Here is a 25,169-nt window from a genome sequence, read left to right as displayed (position 1 = left end):
ACTACAGTAGTAAGTGAAAAATGAAACATCAGATGAAACATGCACAGAATAACAAAATCAGAGTATCACATGATATATAATTAGGGGCTGGTTTCTCAGACACAGATTAAGTATAGTCCTAGACTAAAAAGTGTGCTCAATAGAGATTCTTCATAGGAAGTGCTTTCCAGTCTAGGACCAGGTTTAACCTGTGTCCAGCAATCTACCCCAAGAGATTGATTCAATTATTTGGGGTGTGCGTTAAACAATTTCAGTTAAAAAGGTCAAGGAACAACAATCACCTAAACAAAATATCACAAAAACTCATTTTTTTTATTTGAGGGGAAATGCCATCTCTTTTCACGTTGCTGTTGTTTGACATATAAATATAGCATTTGAATGACTTTAATATCCTCCTAATCAATGACCAGTGATCTTTCCATGTCCTTAATTCAATTTAGAAAGGGTCATCCGTGCTCCGGCCTTATAAACACAACAAAGGTAAATGATTACTCTTCACTGTGGTGTCCAAAAATACGGCCTATAGTGAAGAGAAATGGGGGAGGTTGAAGGGGAGGCCTGTCATGTGTCATTGACTCCAGAGGTTAATCACAAGAGAGGGGCTCTGTGGCCGAGACGTGGTCACCCATGATCGATTAACCCCACCGCTCACACACACACTCGCGCACACACATTTGCGCACGCAAACACACATGCAAGCACACACACGTGCACACACATACACGCACGCACACACACGCTATCTCAGCATTAAGTGGTGAGATAAATTGATGACATTTACAGACTTTGTGTATTGATAATCTGCTTGTTTAACTCCCGAGGCCGTCCTCTTTGAGAAGCTGCTAATTTAACTAAATCAATCGGTTTTGTATTGTGGTCCATTCACTGAAGCATCAATATCAGTTTCACTCTGCTAATCAAATGGGGCTGAAGATCCCCCACCTGGATGAATAGGAGCCTACACTTCTATTTCCTTTATTCCAATGGTGTATCAGCATTTAGAGTGCAGCTATCAAGTGACCCTATTTAGCCCTGACTAGATCATCTATGCCCAACATATAATGCAAATAACACATTATCTGGTCATATTTTGCTCTGACCAGAAATGGGGACTTTTGACTTGGTCTGTGAGAGTAAAGCAATAACATTGCATTAAAAGAGGATGCTTTTTGCGGTGCAGGTCAGTGCTGCTGTGCGGAGTGGCTGTTTTCCTTGTGGTCACTAATGGGCATCAGAAATTACAGGCAAGAAAATCGTGCCCCGCAGGGGGACTGGCCTCCTCAGTGGAGTGGAGCACTTAGACAGCAGCTTGTGTCTGGGAGCACACTGGAGTAGGAGGAGGAGGAGGAGGAGGGGGAAACTCAATGTCACGGCTTAGCCTCATAATTTAAGAAACCCTATTCCGTATCCACTGTTAAGTGAGCCTTGGCTTGCCTTCCCAACCCCAAGGCTCCCCTGTGGGCATCTAATGCGTGTCGCCCCCAGTGTGAGTGTGGGCTGATCGGGGCACCAAGTCTCACTACTAGGCGTCTGTTCGGGGTTGGTTACCGCCTCTCTTCTCCTCAGCTCTGTGCCTGCCCAGTGGGAGAGGAAGGCTGGAGAAGAGGAACAAGTGCCAAAACACAGACAGAAAGTAGGAAATAGGTAAGTATGGCTCTGCAGAGCCTCACAGCAACAGAGTACAGTTTAGAGAGGAAACCTGCTTGTTACATCCCCAATACAAAAATGTGCAGGAATTGTCCATGGGCTTGAGTGGAAATATAGTAAATAAAAATATATTTGGCCCTGAGTCTGAAGATTTCTTTGGCCTAATCCCTCTCATTTGAAGTAAATAATAGCAGTAGTGCTGTCATGGTCAGACTGCTTCCCTCATCTGTCTCCACCTATGCTGCTGTATAAATATTCATATGAGAAATGTGCCGCTGTCTATTGATGGGCAACAGACTTATTTTCTGCTTCAGTCAACAGGTCGTTATGTAAGGAAATGTTCTGCCTTCTTAAGAGCCAGATCTCCTGTGCATTAATGAGACCCCCTCCCTCCACCCCCTCCCAGCTTGAGCTGCTGAGGAGCCTGACTACCGACAAGGCCTCACTGCAAGCACTAGACAGCAGTGACGGCACAACACATAAGACATCTGTCCCCAGCTGCTCATTTACACACTTTTTTTAAAGAACACAAATGAATTGAATCCAGTGCTTTATGAAAAAAAGATGCTGTATTTTAATTCAGTAGTAGTTACTGCGATATGACCATAGATCTGTGGCGTTTGTATTAGGCCTATGAATTTTTTTTATTCACCTCTAACACTGTATTTTTGTTCACTAAAGAACATTAGATTTTCTCATGAACTTTCTGAGCGGTAATGGACAATTTCATAGACTTGTTAGATTTGATACTATCACACTAATTGGGCATGGAAATCATGGGTACATTTAGAATGCTATGGGAATGTCATCTTAATTTAGATTTAAAACACTGTGGAATTATCAGGGGCTGCATGAGTAAATTAAGCAGGTGGGTACCTGATCTGGAAAATGAATCAAAAGATTTGGCATGGGTCCTCAGATCCTCAAAAAGTTCTACAGCTGCACCATCGAGAGCATCCTGACTGGTTGCATCACCGCCTGGTATGGCAACTGCTCTGCCTACGACTGCAAGGCACTACAGAGGGTAGTGCGTACGGCCCATCACTGGGGCCAAGCTTCCTGCCATCCAGGACCTCTATACCAGGCGGTGTCAGAGGAAGGGCCTAAAAATTGTCAAAGACTCCAGCCACCCTAGTCATAGACTGTTCTCTCTGCTACCGCATGGCAAGCGGTACCGGAGCGCCAAGCTAGGTCCAAAAGGCTTCTCAACAGCTTCTACCCCCAAGCCATAAGACTCCTGAATAGCTAATCATGGCTACCCGGACTATTTGCACTGCCCCCCCACCCCCACCCCATCTTTTTACGCTGCTGCTACTCTGTTAATTATTTATGCATAGTCACTTTAACTCTACCCACAGGTACATATTACCTCAACTAGCCGGTGCCCCTGCACATTGACTCTGCACCGGTACCCCCCTGTATATAGCCTCCCTACTGTTATTTTATTTTACTTCTGCTCTTTTTTTCTCAACACTTTTTTGTTGTTGTTGTTTTATTTTACTTTTTTATAAAACAAATAAATGCATTATTGGTTAAGGGCTGTAAGTAAGCATTTCACGGTAATGTCTACACCTGTTGTATTCGGCGCATGTGGCAAATACAATTTGATTTGTTTGATATGAATTAATCGACATGCAAGAGCGATTTATAACACACAAAAAAGAGGAATGAGGCAAATTGAATGGTGCTGATTCTAACAGTGGTTGACATAGGCAAAAATGTGCTGCAGCGGAAGACAGTGACAAAGGTGTTTTGAAGGGGCGTCAGCTGGAGACAAAAGCAGTTGAGATGGGCTGGAGACCGACCGAGGGAAGGAGGGAGGGAGCGAGCGAGTGAGTGGGAGAGATGGAGAGAGTGCAGACAGCCAGGCCCCTGAAAGCCTGTTGTGGTGGGCAGGGGCTGACCTTGGTGACGATGGGTTTTCACGAGAGGGCTCTAATGAAGCCTGATTGCCAGGGACTACTGAGGGAGCCAAAAGGGAGTCAGAGAGGAAGAGGAAGAAAGAGAAAAGGATAGGAGAGAGAGAAAGGGCTCAGGTAATTGCAGCACTTGTGGGTCTGATGCCCCACGGTCCTGTGATGTCGGCGTCCACTGGGGAAGAGAAGGAAGGAGAGAGAGAGCGAGAGAAAGAGATGTCTGCAGACGTTTTGGTGGTCAATTGTGGAGTGCTGGAACAGGAGGGAGGGATGGAGAAAGGGAGGGAGAGAGAGAGAGCAGGGCTCTGGGCAGTAATTACCCCAGCGAGTCTGTGGGATGGAGTAGAGTGGACAGGCCCAGTGTGGAGCACAGGGACGGAGGAGAGGAAAGCTGAGGACCGCAGGGGGGAGGCCAGACAGACTGCAGGAAGCTGAAGGAGGGATAGAGGATGGAGACAGGACATACTGTAAGCCCTGAAACCACAGAACTAGACACTGTGCCAAGGTCAAGGGCTATAAGTGAACACACACACACACACACACACACACACATACACACAACGTGTGACAGGACAGCCCAGACCAAGACAAGAGGTACTGTAGGGCTGGAGAATACATGATACTGTTCATGAGCCTCTGGAAGATGTTGTTCACACAACAAACAGCAAATAAGGTTCAGGCAGACTGAGTATTGTACCTAACCAACCAGACAGTTTGTGTTAAGAGACATTCTACATTTTTGTTTCTATAGAAAAACAGGAAAGTGGAGATAGGACATGTGAGAACTCAGAAAAAGAAACAAATAAAACAGAAATGAAAGAGTGGAAGAGAGTGATAACATATGGGAGAATGTGTGTGTGTGCGCGTCTGTGTGTGTGCGTGCAAACCTTTGTCAGTGTGTGTGCGTGTGTGTGCCTGTGAGTGTGTTAGTTCCACTGAATGACGCACAGGGGTCACGAGGGCCCGGGCTCAGCGAATGGAATTAGAGAGAGTTGATGGGCTGGCCTAAGCCTCCCACTGCCACGGATCAGTATGTAGCAGCCTCTCTCTCCCTCCTCTGCCTCTCCCTGCCGGGGCCGATGTAACTCAGTGGAGTGGCAAATTACACCAGACCTACAGCTGTAGCCCGACATTATGATTAATTTGATCAGTAATTTCTCCTGTTTTTCATTTTAATCGCTGCGACCATTCTGCTGTGGCAGGTCTTTCAGATCTAATTAAGATCAATTCTGGTGTAACAGACTTGGCGAGCGCCGTCAAATCCCTGAGCTCTGCCGGGTGTGGAGAAAACCTGCACCTCTATTCAATCAACTTCCAGCAAATCCAGCCCGGATCCAGCAATCAGGCCATTAACACACTTAAGCAAATTTCATATTCTCTCTCCCCGTCTATTTGTCATCACTTTGGAGGGAGGTTGAGGCCCCCTCTGTGAGCAACTGGAAGTCAGCACGCTGGAGTGGGATGGGAGACAGGAGGTGGTAGTGCTGTAGGGCCGGCTACTGTGGTGCAGAGTGAACCTCTCGTTGTGTTAAACTGTGGAGAGTCCGCCAGTAACCCAGGCTGCTACTCTACTGAAACAAGAAGGGAGTAACAGTAAAACAGCAGGATTGTTTCTCTTCATCCACTCTAATGTTGAGATTAGAGTTTGTTTCTCTACATACAAAGACTTGCTCGGACTGTTGGTTCTATTGTAACAGGTGCAATGTGAGCATCGTCTCCCAGTGGGGGACAATTAGGAGAGTAATAGTATCCTAATGACTGTTTGTCTATCTGACACTCCCTCTGGTTCTTAAAACAAATGGTTGAATGGCTGAGTGGTCTTGTGTGTGTGAATAACAGGAGACCAATAAAGGGCTGTAATCTGTTCTACTGTGCGTCCCAAATGGCACACTATTCCCTATGTAGTGCACTACTTTTGATCAGAGCCCTATAACCTAGTGTGAGGACTAATTATGGCATGCCTTGGCTGTATAGATTCCCAATACAACAATTTTGTATTTTAGTCCCACATGGCCAAAGCAATAATGCAAAATACATAATGAAAATGTACTCGGACAATTATGGTTTAGAATTCTCTGAGGAAAGGTTTAATGTAGCACGCACCCACACGCTCAGGGGGTTACAGAGTGGGGCTCTCCCCGAATGGAAGCCTCTATTGATTAACCAAAGTGATGCTCAGTGACTCTTAACTGAAAATGTAATCATTGACCTGGGTTTTGAGGGTGGAGGGTGCAGATGGTTGGAGGGGCCCAAATCCTATTGCAGACTTGAGAGTGTGCCGAGACCTGGGCAGGACTGCTCTCAGCAGAGAGGGGTTGTGTCCCAAATGGAACCCTATTCCCTACGTAGTGCACCCTGGTCAAAAGTAGTGCACTATGAAGGGAATAGGGTGCCATTTGGGACGCACACAAGAACTGTCCTTGGAGGGACCCTCACCGGGTGACATAGCAACGCCCTCAGTGACAACCCCAGCACTGACCCTGAGAGAGATTAAACCTTTTACACCCAGCCTGCCTGCCTCCCTCTCACATCAGCCTTAATACCATTGGACGAGGCAATATCTTAATGATGGCCTCTTCGGCCTCCCTCCAGGGTGGTCTATTTACAGTGGGGAAAAAAAGTATTTAGTCAGCCACCAATTGTGCAAGTTCTCCCACTTAAAAAGATGAGAGAGGCCTGTAATTTTCATCATAGGTACACGTCAACTATGACAGACAAATAGAGAAAAAAAAATCCAGAAAATCACATTGTAGGATTTTTAATGAATTTATTTGCAAATGATGGTGGAAAATAAGTATTTGGTCACCTACAAACAAGCAAGATTTCTGGCTCTCACAGACCTGTAACTTCTTCTTTAAGAGGCTCCTCTGTCCTCCACTCGTTACCTGTATTAATGGCACCTGTTTGAACTTGTTATCAGTATAAAAGACACCTGTCCACAACCTCAAACAGTCACACTCCAAACTCCACTATGGCCAAGACCAAAGAGCTGTCAAAGGACACCAGAAACAAAATTGTAGACCTGCACCAGGCTGGGAAGACTGAATCTGCAATAGGTAAGCAGCTTGGTTTGAAGAAATCAACTGTGGGAGCAATTATTAGGAAATGGAAGACATACAAGACCACTGATAATCTCCCTCGATCTGGGGATCCACGCAAGTTCTCACCCCGTGGGGTCAAAATGATCACAAGAATGGTGAGCAAAAATCCCAGAACCACACGGGGGGACCTAGTGAATGACCTGCAGAGAGCTGGGACCAAAGTAACAAAGCCTACCATCAGTAACACACTACGCCGCCAGGGACTCAAATCCTGCAGTGAAAGACGTGTCCCCCTGCTTAAGCCAGTACATTTCCAGGCCCGTCTGAAGTTTGCTAGAGTGCATTTGGATGATCCAGAAGAGGATTGGGAGAATGTCATATGGTCAGATTAAACCAAAATAGAACTTTTAGGTAAAAACTCAACTCATCGTGATTGGAGGACAAAGAATGCTGAGTTGCACCATACCTACTGTGAAGCATGGGGGTGGAAACATCATGCTTTGGGGCTGTTTCTCTGCAAAGGGACCAGGACGACGGATCCGTGTAAAGGAAAGAATGAATGGGGCCATGTATCGTGAGATTTGGAGTGAAAACCTCCTTCCATCAGCAAGGGCATTGAAGATGAAACGTGGCTGGGACTTTCAGCATGACAATGATCCCAAACACACCGCCCGGGCAACGAAGGAGTGGCTTCGTAAGAAGCATTTCAAGGTCCTGGAGTGGCCTAGCCAGTCTCCAGATCTCAACCCCATAGAAAATCTTTGGAGGGAGTTGAAAGTCCGTGTTGCCCAGCGACAGCCCCAAAACATCACTGCTCTAGAGGAGATCTGCATGGAGGAATGGGCCAAAATACCAGCAACAGTGTGTGAAAACCTTACAGAAAACGTTTGACCTGTGTCATTGCCAACAAAGGGTATATAACAAAGTATTGAGAAACTTTTGTTATTGACCAAATACTTATTTTCCACCATAATTTGCAAATAAATTCATTAAAAATCCTACTATGTGATTTTCTGGAATTTTATTTCTCATTTTGTCTGTCATAGTTGACGTGTACCTATGATGAAAATTACAGGCCTCTCTCATCTTTTTAAGTGGGAGAACTTGCACAATTGGTGGCTGACTAAATACTTTTCCCCACTGTATCTATATATCTATCTATCCCCAGTCATTATAATCAGGATCTCAGCTTCTTTGTCAAATACAATCCAAGCTAAGAACAGGGTGTGATGGTGGTGAAACTGGTGAAAGATGTCATAATAGTACTAATAAATGATGATTTCTCATAAATTGTGCTAGGAATCAGAGGAGCATTATAATTTATTGTGAGTATACAAGGCACAGGCTCTGTAGCTCTGCTTTCAAATAAATTCTATATAAAGCCATGCTTTCTAAGACATTCTTCAAACAGACTAAAATATTCAGAGAAGAACATGGGGGCTTTGCTTGACTGTAATGTACTAACATCAGAACACTTATGTACTCCAGAAAATACTATTCTTGTTAGGCTTTGGCCATTATGCTGGGTGTGTCTGAGTGGACCAGTACTATGGGTTCGTTCCAAATAGCACCTTATTCCCTATATAGTAGGGTTGGGCGGTATCCAGATTTTCACATAGTCATACTGTCCTTATCTCATCCCAGGATTTACGGTATTACTGTCTTAGTACACAAGGGGGCGCCAAAAACGAAGAATAAAAAGCCCATTGGGTGTCTATTACCAGAATGCTAACACAATTAGCACAAGTGATAGCATATATCCATGGAGGCTGCTAGCTAAATATGCTAACGAGCGCAAATGAAAAAATAAAATAATTACAAAGACAGGCAGTTCTGCTCAATGTTGTACATATATAGGTAGGAGCTACCGAATGTAATTTTTGGTGAGTTTGGACATTTACAATGTGAACGAGAGTCATTGTCCAAATGAACAGTACTGGCTCTGGAACAGCATGTGTACACACTGTGTTTGTGTGGTGTCTGGAGTCGCTAGGGCAACGGGCCTGCCTGCTCTGCTCAGAGGAGCAGATGGGCAGAGAAAGGAGAGGAGAAAAAAACGCAAGGAAATCAAAAGATAGCGGTGGCACCTATATAGATAACTCATCCAAAGGGCTTTGACTTCTCGAACACAGGGGTCGTGTTAACACAGAACTCTTCATTTTTCATCTAGGAAAAAAAGTTAAACGCATAGGAAATATTTTGCTGCATTTTGTAAATACAGATCTAAAATGCTTCTTATTGTAATTTCTGCTCGGCATCTGACTAATTTTATGCTTCAGTTGCACTTCTCCACTCAGATGAATATTCACGAATGGGCATTTTATCAGCAGACAGCGCTATGACTGGTGTGTAGCTACTTTTCTCTGGTACTTTTCTCAGTGTAGCCAGCCTACTTTCTCTGGTAAAATGAAAAAATTAACTTGAAGAAAAACCTTAGGAAATGTAGCTGGCTACATTCTTTGTATGATAAACAGAAATATGATGGCCATGCATAGTTTTTGCAAAAAATACCTTGCTTTTTCATTGTAAGCTAATTTAGCCTACTTGTGTGGCTGCCAGCCAAATAGCATTGCACTTCTGTTGTCATCTGATGAAAATGAAGCTATTTTCTGACGAATGTGTTGCACTAATGTATTTTCTGTGAAGGAAAACTATAGTTGCACGCCCCTGATCACTCTATTGAAGCAAAAAAATACTTGACTTTCAATATAAATGCGACCCCTGTCAATACATTTAAATTTTAGTCATTTAGCAGACGCTCTTATCCAGAGCGACTTACAGTTAGTGAGTGGATACATTTTCATACTGGCCCCCCGTGGGAAACGAACCCACAACCCTGGCATTGCCAGCGCCATGCTCTACCAACTGAGCTACAGGGGACAACTGAGCTACACAGCTGCTCCCGCTTTCTCCAGTTGTGCTATTTACAAACAAACGTGATTGGCTCAACTGTTTTGGGGAACTATGGTAAGCTTCATAATGTAAAATAATGTGACAGGTGAAATGAAGAATGCAATCTGCTTTATCTTCTAACATATTGCACAAGTTGACTGCAGGTATTCACTTAAAAAGTAGCTACAAATATTACAATGTATAGAAAGACTTCACAGAAATAGTTTCAATGGCATATACACGGTATATACGGTATACCGCCCAAGCTTACTATATAGTGCACTACTTTTGACCAGAGCCTTATGGGCCGTGGCCAAAAGTAGTGCACTATAAAGGGAATAGGGTGCCATTTGGGACACGCAGCCTTTGACTAGCCCAATCTACCCTCAGCGCTCAGGCTTCATCGCCATGGCTGGACTGTGGCTACAGTATATGGTTGGCGTCTAGGTCTGGGAGGCAGGAAGCAGCTAGCCTGCCTTTGGGGGTTATTAAATGCAGGCGTCTGTTTTTCCTGCTGAGTCTCACTAGGCCATGACAGGGCCGGAGAGGGGTGCAAGGGGGGAAACAAATGGCCATACTCATCCCAGACTTAAAGAAGGGTGCAGTGCCACAACCCAATAAGGGACTGACGCTGATGAATGTGGCGAGGGAGAGGGAGGCGACCCTGATCCGGCTCCACCAGAAATGAAACCACAGGGATATAAAAATAGGTTATTATCGTCAGATGGACAGAAGGGAGCCAAGATTGATGGACAGACAAACTGACTAAAAAGGAGGTCGGAGAAGGGAAGAGAAGGACAGCTAAGCTAAAAAGGACTGATAAATGTTGATGAGAGCTGGGATAGATAACATGATCTATCCGAGATGAATCAGTTGAAAAAGTTATGCATGGTGGCTCCAAACTCAGTTTCGGGTGCTTTGAAGAAACCTCTCGCTGTAGGATGACCTTGTCAATGAGATGCACATTTTATTGTCCCCACACTGACAGCAGAGCTGCCTGCCAGGAGTCAAACACTGGGTCTTGATTCATATCAAGTGTAAAACAGAGTACCTGGACAAATGGGGTCTATTAAGTAGGCATCAGCATTGTGTTATCTCAAGGTTGGCCTCCGTCTCTCCACAACACACACAATAATAGCATATCACCACTAGAAAGACAATTCAAAAACACATCCATTTGCTGAAGTTTTGTATGAGGGCATCAAAGGTGCAGCAGCAATAAACAGTAAGGTAAGCTACTATTCTTCCAACTTGGATAACAAAGTTAAAGATAATTTAGTGACTAAACCATTGGTTTACACTGACGGGGGTAAGAGTGAGCTCACCTGCAGTGGCATAGGCGGGGTGACGGGCGAGGGCAGGCTGCGGGCCGGCGATTGGTTTTGCCGGAGGGGCGAAGACTGCGGTGGTTGGCCAGAGCCAGTCATGGAGGTGGTGGAGGAGGCGGAGCCAGGGGAGGGAACCGAGACAGAGGACTGCTGTAGGCTGGGCGGGGTCATGTGACCCCGTGATGACAGCTGGTTGTGGGCGTGGCTGTGGGAGTGTTGATGCTGCTGATGGTGTTGTTGTTGTTGGTGATGGTGGTGCTGTTGTATCTGTTGGAGCTGCTGCAGGTGCTGAAGCTGGGAGTTCAGGGATGAGGTAGCTGGAAGAGAAACAGAAGCAGAGCATCAACCTCCTGGTATCACCTCTGTTGTTATCATCATCACAGTCTAAAACTATTCAGAGACATTCAAAAACAATTGTAAGACATTCATGTGCAATCATGAAAACCAGCGGTCAGGTTATCATACTGAAAAATAATGGTCACACCTCAGACACACAATACATACTGCAGGTGGAGGTGTGGGACAATTATGCAAATTGGTCAGTGCCACAATAAGGTCCTGTAGTATTGTAACTTCTACAATGGACTTAAGGAACGACTTGACTTCAAGTTAGAGGACAAAGCTATATACATGGATTGACATAATTGCTCTCTCTAGAGAGAAGCTCTTCAATTTCACGCAATGAATGCCACGATCTTGGGTTTAATTGCGGAAAATCTCCTATGAAGAGCCATTCATCTTGACTGGACGTCTTAAGAAATCAATCCATTAACTAATTGCATCCAATAATGGCATGCCGTTATCCTCATTTCTAGATTTAAATGTTAATACATTTTATGCACAGTTTCAGTGAAACACACAGACAGAGATGTTCAGACAGACAGACACGCATACTAGAGGTTAACAGGGGAACAGGACTCCCGCGGGTCTTGCGGGATTCTGGCAGGAATGGGAGTCAAGTTCTAGAGTCAAGTTCGGGACAGGATGAGACAGGATCAACAGTCTACAGGAACGGGCAGTACAGGAATAGTTATAAACGGGACTTTTTTCAGCGTAAAAATGTAATGTGTGGAGCATTTTATGAAACAACAACTGTGTAGTCCTTATAGCCTATAGTTTCCTTAATAAACATTTGTTTAAAAGGTCATTTCCCCTCTGACCCTTATGTCGGCTCACTCGCGCCTCGCTCCAGTTGTTGCCAGTCACTAAGGCTTCAGATGCCAACCTACGTTATTAGGCTAAATGATGAAGCCTTCAAGGAATTGCAATGTCTTGTTGCAGCCAAGGACCCATCACTAACATTAACATTAGAGCCACGGAAAGAGCGATGTTTTAGCATCATTTTATGGAGTTGTCTTTGACAAGGAAGGAACCGAGTACACGGCTTGTAAAAAATGCTGCGGTTTAACCAACCAAGCGGCATAGCTGCTCTACTCCTAACAACTTTACCGTCAAGCCCAATTGTTCGTGTTTTTAACTAAACCCGTACCATCTGAGGTGAAGAGCGAAATAAAAATAGATTGACTTATGGAGTACTGCCGCTCAGTTTTTATTTGATTTTGTATGTTTATGTTGTAAATGTTTATACAGTGGGGAGAACAAGTATTTGATACACTGCCGATTTTGCAGGTTTTCCTACTTACAAAGCATGTAGAGGTCTGTAATTTTTATCATAGGTACACTTCAACTGTGAGAGACGGAATCTAAAACAAAAATCCAGAAAATCACATTGTATGAATTTTAAGTAATTCATTTGCATTTTATTGCATGACATAAGTATTTGATCACCTACCAACCAGTAAGAATTCCGGCTCTCACAGACCTGTTTAGTTTTTCTTTAAGAAGCCCTCCTGTTCTCCACTCATTACCTGTATTAACTGCACCTGTTTGAACTCGTTACCTGTATAAAAGACACCTGTCCTCACACTCAATCAAACAGACTCCAACCTCTCCACAATGGCCAAGACCAGAGAGCTGTGTAAGGACATCAGAGATAACATTGTAGACCTGCACAAGGCTGGGATGGGCTACAGGACAATAGGCAAGCAGGTTGGTGAGAAGGCAACAACTGTTGGCGCAATTATTAGAAAATGGAAGAAGTTCAAGATGACGGTCAATCACCCTCGGTCTGGGGCTCCATGCAAGATCTCACCTCGTGGGGCATCAATGATCATGAGGAAGGTGAGGGATCAGCCCAGAACTACACGGCAGGACCTGGTCAATGACCTGAAGAGAGCTGGGACCACAGTCTCAAAGAAAACCATTAGTAACACACTACGCCGTCATGGATTAAAATCCTGCAGCGCACGCAAGGTCCCCCTGCTCAAGCCAGCGCATGTCCAGGCCCGTCTGAAGTTTGCCAATGACAATCTGGATGATCCAGAGGAGGAATGGGAGAAAGTAATGTGGTCTGATGAGACAAAAATAGAGCTTTTTGGTCTAAACTCCACTCGCCGTGTTTGGAGGAAGAAGAAGGATGAGTACAACCCCAAGAACACCATCCCAACCGTGAAGCATGGAGGTGGAAACATCATTCTTTGGGGATGCTTTTCTGCAAAGGGGACAGGAAGACTGCACCGTATTGAGGGGTGGGTGGATGGGGCCATGTATCGCGAGTTCTTGGCCAACAACCTCCTTCCCTCAGTAAGAGCATTGAAGATGGGTCGTGGCTGGGTCTTCCAGCATGACAACGACCCGAAACACACAGCCAGGGCAACTAAGGAGTGGCTCCGTAAGAAGCATCTCAAGGTCCTGGAGTGGCCTAGCCAGTCTCCAGACCTGAACCCAATAGAAAATCTTTGGAGGGAACTGAAAGTCCGTATTGCCCAGCGATAGCCCCGAAACCTGAAGGATCTGGAGAAGGTCTGTAAGGAGGAGTGGGCCAAAATCCCTGCTGCAGTGTGTGCAAACCTGGTCAAGACCTACAGGAAACGTATGATCTCTGTAATTGCAAACAAAGGTTTCTGTGCCAAATATTAAGTTCTGCTTTTCTGATGTATCAAATACTTATGTCATGCAATAAAATGCAAATTCATTACTTAAAAATCATACAATGTGATTTTCTGGATTTTTGTTTTAGATTCCGTCTCTCACAGTTGAAGTGTACCTATGATAAAAATTACAGACCTCTACATGCTTTGTAAGTAGGAAAACCTGCAAAATCGGCAGTGTATCAAATACTTGTTCTCCCCACTGTATGTGGGCAGTGCTCAGCTGTATGCTACAGATTTATGCCGGTGCTGTGCTGAGCAGACCATCCTGCTGGGGTGTCGGTCCTCATCCTCCAGCCCTAATCGATCTACATTGAGGTAATTTAGAATACGCTCTTATCCAGAGTGACATAGGCCTACAGTCATTGCATTTAACTAAAATAGTAAAGACAACCACATATCACAGTCGCATATTGCATTACTGAAATTATTTTAAATACTTCCTAAACAAGCACAATAGCCAACATATTTCTGAGTACAAACATTCGTATGGGATGGGACAGGAGTGATTTTATAGAATTGTTGTGGGATCAGGACAGTACAGAACAAAAATTGACAGGACAAGACAGGACAGGAATTAATCTTCACTCCCATAATATGCAATACGTACTGTACATGTACAGTGCATTCGGAAAGTATTCAGACCCCTTCACTTTTTTCACATTTTGTTGTGTTACAGCCTTATTCTAAAATGGATTAAATAAAACATGTTCTTCATTAATCTACACACAATATCCCATAATGACAAAGCGAAAACAGGTTTTTAGAATTGTTTGCAAATGTATTAAAAATAATAAACAGAAATACCTTATTTACATAAGTATTCAGACCCTTTGCTATGAGACTCGAAATTGAGCTCAGGTGCATCCTGTTTCCATTGATCATCCTTGAGATGTTTCTACAATTTGATTGGAGTCCACCTGTGGTAAATTCAATTGATTGGACATGATTTGGAAAGGCACACACCTGTCTATATAAGGTCCCACAGTTGACAGTGCATGTCAGAGCAAAAACTAAGCCATGAGGTCGAAGGAATTGTCCGTAGAGCTCCGAGAGAGGATTGTGTCGATGCACAGATCTGGGGAAGGTTATCAAAAAATGTCTGCAGCATTGAAGGTCCCCAAGAACACAGTGGCCTCTATCATTCTTAAATGGAAGTTTGCAACCACCAAGACTCTTCCTAGAGCTGGCCGCCCGGCCAAACTGAGCAATCGGGGGAGAAGGGCCTTGTTCAGGGAGGGGGAGAAGGGCCTTGTTCAGGGAGGTGACCAAGAACCCGATGGTCACTCTGACAGAGCTCCAGAGTTCCTCTGTGGAGGTGGGAGCACATTCCAGAAGGACAACCATCACTGCAGCACTCCACCAATCAGGCCTTTATGGTAGAGTGGCCAGACGGAAACCACTCCTCAGTAAAAGGTACATGACAGCCCGCTTGGAGTTTGCCAAAATGCACCTAAAGGACTCTCAGACCATGAGAAACAAGATTATCTGGTCTGATGAAACCAAGATTTAACTCTTTAGCCTGAATGCCAAGCGTCATGTCTGGAGGCACAGCTCATCACCTGGCCAATACCATCCCTACGGTGAAGCATGGTGGTGGCAGCATCATGCTGTGGGGATGTTTTTCAGCGACAGGGACTGGGAGACTAGTCAAGATCGAGGGAAAGATGAACGGAGCAAAGTACAGAGAGATCCTTGATGAAAACCTGCTCCAGAGTGCTCAGGAGCTCAGACTGGGGCGAAGGTTCACCTTCCAACAGGACAACGACCCTAAGCACACAGCCAAGACAACGCAGGAGTGGCTTTGGGACAAGTCTCTGAATGTCCTTGAGTGGCCCAGCCAGAGCCCGGACGCTCCCCATCCAATCTGACAGAGCTTGAGAGCGTCATACCCAAGAAGACTCAAGGCTGTAATCGCCACCAAAGGTGCTTCAACAAAGTACTGAGTAAAGGGTCTGAATACTTATGTAAATGTGATATTTTCTTTTTTTCTTTTTAATACATTTGCAAACATTTCTAAAAACCTGTTTTCGGTCATTATGGGATATTGTGTGTAGATTAAACAATTTAATCAATTTTAGATTAAGTCTGTAACGTAACAAAATGTGGAAAAAGTCAAGGGGTCTGAATACTTTCCGAATACACTGTATTCAGCTCTTCTATAGTACAGTATGTGATGGTGAATTGCACAAATTCGTAACCATTGACTCTGAAATTCATTGGTTCTTATTTTGGTAACAAAGCCCTAATTGACTGTATAAGTGACTGTATTGACCTAAGGCATACAGCATTTTATCCTTATAATCACTCAGTAGATAGAATAAAGAGAGTGCAAAAACCACATCATTTCTAGTAGCAAAACCAAATATAAAGACATTCATACCAGTTGATTTGACCAATACATTACATTTATAACTGACTCACTGGTTCTCCAGTAAAAGGAAGGAGAAGACTGTACGCTCTGAGACATAGAACATTTGGCCATTCATTTGACTGTGAATCTACTTGACTTTGTTCCTTGGGAAGAGGTACTGGTGGTGCGGTGCACGACCGGCACCATACAAAGTCTACCTGCAGCCTAAGACTTTGTTTTTGCCAGTTCTGGGACTATGTGTGAGTGTATATTGCCAAAGTACTATTATCTACTTTCTATATGTTATGAATGCTATTTTAAGCCGTATAACATCAATATAACCTTTAGTGACCGCAATAGTTATTTTTCAGCCTTAAAAAACAATGAGAGGTCTCGAGAAACTGCGAGAATAACAACAGATCAATGGCACAAAAGAGAGTGTTGATTGTCGTATTGATAATGCAACAGAGCCTTCGTGAATAGAGCGGGAGACAAGCTTGTATACATACTGAATCATTGCACTTCAATAATTAAACCATGGGCTGTTTCATATTGAGATGAATAAATAAAAGATCAGGGCAGACATTTCTTTGATTAGTCTGGTCACGCTGGGTTCTGGACCGCTCTGATCAAGACCTCCCCCTTTTCCTCGGTTCTAAGCAGCAGAAGAAGAATCCCAACGAAGAACGCTATTGGGTGCGTCCCAAATGACACCCTATTCCCTATAAACTGCACTACTTTTTACCAGAGTCCTACCGGACCCTACTAAAATAGCTTTAAAGGGAATAAGGTGCCATTTGGGATGTGGCCAGTGTCTCTGGGCCAGTAAACAGCAGCAACACTTTTACATTTCTTCTACCTCCTGACACATTGACACCTCTCCCAAACCCCACCATGAATTATATATCATCTTGGGCTTGCAAAAGCCAAGACTCCAATTCTCACTTGAAATGTTGGGGCAAGTTGTCTCGCAAGCTATGACAGGACCGGGCTCCTCTCTCTGTCTTCCCTTACAAGTGAACCACAAGAAAATGTGGAGTGCGCCAGTTAAAAGATGGAAAATGGGGCGAATGAAAGAAATACAGAAAGAACGAACAAACGAAAAGGAGAGCGAGAGAGAGATAAATAGAAATGTCTGTAAAAAAATATATAGCGAAACCAAGGGAAGATCAAAGAGGATTCTGAGAATTTCCTCCAGCGCTGACCTGAGGCAGAGGAGGAAAGAGAGACACAACAAAAGAATATGAAGAAGAAGAAAAACAAATACTGAGGGAATATGGAAGAATCCCCATGTGGCCTTATTATAAGGACTACACCACAGGTAACAATATTCTTTAACAGTTGTGCTTTATAAATTCTGTCATCTTGTTAAGACTTTCAGGCCCACTGACCCTTCTCCCCCCCTGTAACTGGGCACCCGGCTTTAGGAAGAGCATTCTTCTAACCGCGGCTGTCTGATGGCTTTGGCTGAGCACATAATCCAGCAGCCCTGTCTCCACTAATTGTTTGTGCTCCCTCCTCAAGCAAACAGTGGATGGATGGAGGATGAGAAAGGGAGGCTCGGTGAAGATGGAGACAGGCCAAAAGGCTGCTGGGATCCTATGGAGCTCATTATATGCTCTGCATTTACATCATTTATCAGATGCTCTTATCTAGTTAGTGCATACATTTTCATACTGGCCCCCCGGGGGAAACGAACCCACAACCCTGGCATTACAAACGCCATGCTCTACCAACTGAGCTACATCCCTGCCGGCCATTCTCTCCCCTACCCTAACCTGGACGACGCTGGGCCAATTGCACGCCGCTCCATGGGTCTCCCGGTCGCGGCCGGCTTCGACAGAACCTGGATTTGAACCAGGATCTCTAGTGGCACAGCTAGCACTGCAATGCAGTGCCTTAGACCACTGCACCACTCAGGAGGAATGTTCGAGTGGTCCTCTCACTTACAGTTGAAGTCAGAAGTTTACGCACACCTTAGCCAAATACATTTAAACTCAGTTTTTCACAATTCCTGACATTTAATCCTAGTAAAAATTCCCTGTCTTAGGTCAGTTAGGATCACCACTTTATTTTAAGAATGTGAAATGTCAGAATAATAGTAGAGAGAATGATTTATTTCAGCTTTTATCACATTCCCAGTGGGTCAGAAGTTTACATACACTCAATTAGTAAATGGTAGCATTGCCTTTAAATTGTTTAACTTGGGTCAAACGTTTCGGGTAGCCTACCACAAGCTTCCCACAATAAGTTGGGTGAATTTTGGCCCATTCCTCCTGACAGAGCTGGTGTAACTGAGTCAGGTTTGTAGGCCTCCTTGCTCGCACACGCTTTTTCAGTTCTGCCAACACATTTTCTATAGGATTGAGGTCAGGGTTTTGTGATGGCCACTCCAATACCTTGACTTTGTTGTCCTTAAGCCATTTTGCCACAACTTTGGAAGTATGCTTGGGTCATTGTCCATTTGGAAGACCCATTTGCGACCAAGCTTTAACTTCCTGACTGATGTCTTGAGATGTTGCTTAAATATATCCACATAATTTTCCTTCCTCATGATGCCATCTATTTTATGAAGTGCACCAGTCCCTCCTGCAGCAAAGCACCCCCACAGCATGATGCTGCCACCCCCGTGCTTCACGGTTGGGATGGTGTTCTTCAGCTTGCAAGCACCACATTTTTCCTCCAAACATAACGATTGTCATTATGGCCAAACAGTTCTATTTTTGTTTCATCAGACCAGAGCACATTTCTCCAAAAAGTACGATCTTTGTCCCCATGTGCAGTTGCAAACCGTAGTCTGGCTTTTTTATGGTGGAGCAGTGGCTTCTTCCTTGCTGAGCGGCCTTTCAGGATATGTCGATATAGGACTCGTTTTACTGTGGATATAGATACGTTTGTACCTGTTTCCTCCAGCATCTTTACAAGGTCCTTTGCTGTTGTTCTGGGATTGATTTGCACTTTTTCGCACCAAAGTACGTTAATCTCTAGGAGACAGAACGCGTCTCCTTCCTGAGCGGTATGAAGGCTGCGTGGTCCCATGGTGTTTATACTTGCATACTATTGTTTGTACAGATGAACGTGGTACCTTCAGGCGTTTGGAAATTGCTCCCAAGGATGAACCAGACTTGTGGAGGTCTACCATTTTTTTATCTGAGGTTTTGGCTGATTTATTTTGATTTTCTTATGATGTCAAGCAAAGAGGCACTGAGTTTGAAGGTAGGCCTTGAAATACATCCACAGGTACACCTCCAATTGACTCAAATGATGTCAATTAGCCTATCAGAAGCTTCTAAAGCCATGACATCATTTTCTGGAATTTTCCAAGCTGTTTAAAGGCACAGTCAACTTAGTGTATGTAAACTTCTGACCCACTGGAATTGTGATACAGTGAATGAATCTGTCTGTTAACAATTGTTGGAAAAATGACTTGTGTCATGCACAAAGTAGATGTCCTAACCGACTTGCCAAAACTATAGTTTGTTAACAAGAAATTTGTGGAATGGTTGAAAAACGAGTTTTAATGACTCCAACCTAAGTGTATGTAAACTTCCCACTTCAACTGTATATAGGCACCATGCTTAGTGGTAAAAGAGCGAGGATCCCAATCTGACTGTTGAACCAGCTCTGATAATGAGGATAATAAGGAATAAGCTACATCACAGAAAAAGGACTCAAAAGACATGAATCAACTAAAAACATGAAGTCAGATGTTCACTAGATGTGTATGTCTGTCAATTGTAATCTTTACAGTAGCACTTCTGGACCATAAGAGGTCCCAGTAGGAGGGAGATTAAATCCCTCAAACAGGATACAGTGATTCTCTGCACCACAGAGGGGTAGGAGTCATATGATCTGTGGGGTTCGAGGACCCATGATACATTTACATTTTTGTCATTTAGCAGACGCTCTTATCCAGAACGACTTACAGGAGCAATTAGGGTTAAGTGCCTTGCTTAAGGGCACATCGACAGATTTTTCACCTAGTCAGCTCGGGGATTAGAACTAGCGACATTTCGGTTACTGGTACAACGCTCTTACCCACTAAGCTACCTGCCGCCTGAAACTGTAGGCTCTTGTCTACTTTGTTTCTCTGCGGACGGTGCCACTGTAAAAATCGACTGTCGTCTTTGACTGCCTCAGCCCTGACTCTTTGTGAAGTACGAGACTGATTGTCAGAGGTCGAAAGGCTAGGTCAAAACCTGCTTGTTCGTCAGACAAAATGCTATTTCTGTTTCCTGTGTCGCTCAGGAGAGGAGGAGAGAGAAGCAGCCACCTCTCTCATTACCACAGGCCCCTCTCTGGTCCCTGCCAACCCTCCATTACTGCAGTTCTCTCTCTGGGCTTGATTTGGCCTCGGTGGTTTTTTCCTCTGTGTTAACAACAGCTCACCCCTGTGTTTGTGTGTGTGTGTGTGTGTGTGTGTGTGTGTGCGCAATGAGCATTAGTCATATCTGTCTGCTCTGCACAATGCATGTGTGGTAACTCTTTTCTTTAGAGTTCGGACAAATCCATACGTGGGACAATAAAAAAGGTGGAACATATAGAAATAAAGAAAGGCCAAGTATTTGTCCAGTTATAGACAGTATTGAAAGACAGTCACCAATGGCAAAAGGTGATGTTATAATTGAAAGTAAAAGCATCAAATGGGATTATGTCTACATCCATGCTCATCACACTCAGCTCACAGAAAAGGCCAGGTCAAGGCCCACATGACAGAGACAGTAACAAAGTAGCCGTCATGTCCAGATAAAGAAACACTGACTGGCCTGGCTTCAACCCATAAAGTTTACTCCATAGATAGACTTGCTCTTAACACTTCACTGAATTGACTGGACTCATCTTTCTTACGTTGTATAGTGTGTATCGCACAAACCGTTTGCATACAACATAGAGATGAGGAGTCCAGTCCATCCAATGAACTATAAAGAGTTAGTTCTTCAAGTACGAAAATAAGAATATTCTAGGTTACAACATTCAGTGCAAAACTGTACAATATGTGTTCAAATGTTCGGAGGCATAAAATCATCAAAAGGTCAAAAACGCATGTACCTAAAACAAACAATGCTCTATCTATCCTGTAAAACTTCCAGTCCACAGTGAGAAACTTCTTTCTGACCACTATCTATCTTCACCTCTCTCTCCCCCAGCATCATTAGCAGATTGTAATAAATGAACACCCAGTCAGGGGTCTGAAGAGGTGCCGTCATGAAGTAAATAAAAATGTCTGTATTTTAGGGGTCTTCTAAATTGTGCTGTGGTTCTTGAACAAGTGAAGGGAGAGGAGAGGAAACAGCATCCCTATTATACCTCACCATTCTCAGTGGGAGTACAGAAAGCATAGTCTCAATTGGTTGCTCAATGAGCCACACAGGTAATTACTCCACTGGAGAGAGATGGGCCAGTTGGTGAGGCGCTTGGTAATTATGAACATGGACGGAGGAAGGTCATTTTTACCCCGAAGAGTAAGCTCACTTAGACTGATAAACTGGATGAAAACATGTTATTTCTTCCAGAAACATGTTGTGCGGATGCAGCTGTTTTGATGCAACTTTTATCACAGTGGTAAATAATTGTATTGGTATTTGCAATATTTATTGGTATTTGCAATATGGCGTCTCAAGTATAATGATCCAGCATAATAACCCAGCATAATAGTTAAATGACATGCTTCCCTTGACCTTTTTTAAATAGATATTGAACTGAAACTGAAAATATTTAATCCTCATAGTCTTGTGTAGTGAAGGGTTTAAAATGTGAGCATCAACCACCCCCATAGACATTGGTGTTTTTTTGTTTGTTTGTTTTTTACCCCACCATCCCTTCCCTAATTGGAGTAAACCAGTGAACAACAATGCTTAGGCTTCTACTTCATGCTTATACATACTATATACATTTTATGGACACAGTCAATAATTATATTTTGTTTGTTTTTACTCCTGAACTTCCTCCGATCATTTTCATGATGTCCATCTGGTATGCTTCTATATGCCATATCTTTCTAACTGTGCTCTTTCACAAAAGCTCACAATATATAACCTATATACTTATTATGGACACAGCATGTCTTACACTAGTTATCTTGTTGTTATTAGTTGTTGTTATTAGTCCCATCCTTCAGCTCCATTCAACACCTCCCATCTATCTCTTAACACCATCCATATTGGATTTCTATTTGCCATATATTTTTCAACTGTACTGTGATGTTTTACAAAAGTTCTGAACATTTCTATTCTCATTGTTTCTACAGTTTGTAAATAGAAAATAAACATTTTTGCTAAAAGTATTATTATATTATTGATCGATTGACTATGACTTTTCAGATGACCCAGTAGTGCTATCTGCAGGGTCAGCTCCATGCAAATATTGCAATCCTTTAGCCATTCCTGGACCTGTGTCCAGAAACAAGCTACAAATGGACAGTACCAAAACAAATGATCTAATGATTCTGTCTCTTCACAGCCAAATCTGCAGAGCTGGGAAGATTTTATCCCCCATACAAATAACATTCTATTGGTTCAAGTTTTGAATCCGGCGTCGTTTTGCGTATCAGTTCATAAACACTATGCCATGGAATCGGTACGTCAAAAATCTCTTCCCAACTATTTTGCAATCTATATGGGACAGCTGTCAATCCTTTGGTCCTTAAATGAAACTGGTAAACTTTTTTATTTATCACAATTTTCTTTAACCAATTATGTTCTTTAATGCAAGGCCGACAGACAAGTTCCTTACTCCTTACATTGGTGTTACATACAATAAACATATCAAACAACAGATAACGCTCACACATTGAACTAAAGGTCACACAACACATTTCCATGTCATAGTTTCCCTAGATATCTGGAAATACAAATTTGTTGCTCTGTTTTTCTTTTGGGAGCTGTAGTATACGAATCAAGTTGAGAGTATGACAAATAGATTCCTGCTCCTTGGCCATGGTTAGAATAAACAGCAGTGGCGGCTGGCCGATAGAGGGCGCTAGGGCGCCGCCCCCTTAAATAAAATTATTTAAAAAAATAAAATAAAAAATGAATAAAAATAATAATAATAATAATAAAAACATCAGTATGTCAATATTTGTGTGTTTGAAATATGGAATGCACACAGTAATATGTGTAAGATATGATAGAAAATCATATTCGCAACCTTTCCTCTGCCTGTCAAACGCCTCGTCAGCTCTGGGCGATACAGAAAGTGCCCCGAGGAGGCGGGTCTACGTAGCAGTTAAGCCAATTGCTAATTTAAGATATGAATGTATGACATAAAATGTAGCCAATCAGCGATCTTAAATCGAATCCAAGGAGGGCGATTATTTTATCGCCCCAAGCTCGCCCCTGATAAAATAAGGACCGGGCTCCAGTGGCGCCATTTTTACTAGACGACAATGGCGAGCGCAAACGTTACTCCTCCAAGACCCAACCCTAACTCGGTGAAATCTCTCCTCCAAGATCCGTTTGAGAGGAGAACTTTGTCAGAGAAAGTTCGGGTGAAAGAGCTGGGCCCAGATCAACCTGACCTCTCAATCAGACAGCAGGCTAGCGAGAAAGGGAAGCAGTATATGCGCGGCTTCTCCCGTAGCTGGTACACCAGGAAGGCTTGGCTAGCTGGGTGCACTGATGCTAATGCTTTATTTTGCTTTCCGTGCTTGCTTTTTAAAACGACGGGGTCAGATTCAGCATGGACAGGTACCGGAGTGAGGGATATGAAGCACCTGTCAGAGAAGGTAAAGAAACATGAGAACACCAGGGCACACATGGACAACTCTGTAAAGCTAGCTGTATTAGGAAGGGTGAACATTGCTACGCAGCTGGATGACGGCCACAGGATTGCGGTGAGGAAACACAATGAGGAGGTGGATAAAAACAGGCACATTCTATCCAAAATTATCGATTGTGTGAAGTTCTGTGGGGCTTTTGAGTTGGCCTTGCGTGGGCACGAGGAGACTGACTCCTCGGACAACCCCGGCATTTTCCGGGGCTTAGTGGATTTTGTTGCCTCCCTCGACAGTGTGCTGGAGGAGCACCTGAAGACAGCTACCGTTTTTAAGGGCACGTCAAAGACGATACAGAACGAGCTGTTGGACTGTATGCTGTCAGTGCTTAAGGATTACATCCTGGAGGAAGTAAAGAGTGCTGATTTTATCGCCATTCAAGCTGACGAGACGACTGACGTTTCCACCCACTGCCAGTTGGTGCTTGTGATACGCTACATCGATGCTAAAAGTAACATCCAAGAGCGTTTTTTCGAGTTCATTTTGATCGAGAACGCAACCGCCGACACCATCGCTACAGCGCTGCTGGAGAGGCTCAGCACCATACTCTCACATGGACAAAAGGCCAAACTTATTGCCCAGGCTTACGACGGAGCAAGTGTGATGAGGGGAGCCACCGGCGGAGTGCAGCGTAAAATAGTGGATGTGTACGAAAATGCGCACTACGTCCACTGCTATGCACATCAGCTGAACCTCATCATGCAGCAGGCTACTTCACGCATCCCCAGGATCGGCACTTTCTTTTCCGACCTTGCAGGATTTTCTGCTTTCTTCTCCAGGTCTCCCAAGCGAACCACCGTGCTTGACGAAGTGGTTGCGCATAGACTCCCCAGAGCCTCTACAACACGGTGGAACTTCCACAGTTGCGCTGTAAACACTGTGTACGAGTACAGGGATGACCTCCTAACGTGTTTCCAGACCATCAGAGACTCTGGGAACTTTGATGCCCCGACTGTCAGAGAGGCGGGGGGCTTTGTGAGGATGCTCGAAGATGAGGCTTTCTGTTTTTTCCTGGCACTGTTCCACAAGATCATGCCAAATGTGGACATGCTTTTCAGCCAGCTGCAGAAGAGGAACATCGACCCTGTCTTCATTAAAGCACTTGTCCAGAGGTTCACAGACAGCATGCTAACAATCAGGTAAATAACTATATTTACTATTGGCTGATAAAGATGTTGTTAGAAAGATGAATAGTTCACTTACAACAGTTTAAAAGCCTAAATGTGTCTGG

At 43.9% G+C, this 25,169-nt stretch overlaps 1 protein-coding gene across 1 annotated transcript in view; it reads right to left on the bottom strand.

Moving 5' to 3' along the window:
• The window catches only part of LOC311109122 (POU domain, class 6, transcription factor 2-like), a gene marked incomplete at both ends in the record, with an annotated part of 124,661 nt that overhangs the window by 51,355 nt on the left and 48,137 nt on the right, over positions 1-25,169 (bottom strand). The window contains one exon of the mRNA XM_084151933.1: positions 10,822-11,141. Coding sequence (XP_084008059.1) covers positions 10,822-11,141 — 320 coding nt within the window. The remainder of the gene's footprint in view (positions 1-10,821; positions 11,142-25,169) is intronic.

This window comes from Coregonus lavaretus (genome assembly GCF_964263955.1).
Source record: "Coregonus lavaretus genome assembly, chromosome: 34".
NCBI classification, from domain to species: domain Eukaryota; kingdom Metazoa; phylum Chordata; class Actinopteri; order Salmoniformes; family Salmonidae; genus Coregonus; species Coregonus lavaretus.
This window is presented reverse-complemented; position numbering and strand designations above follow the sequence as displayed.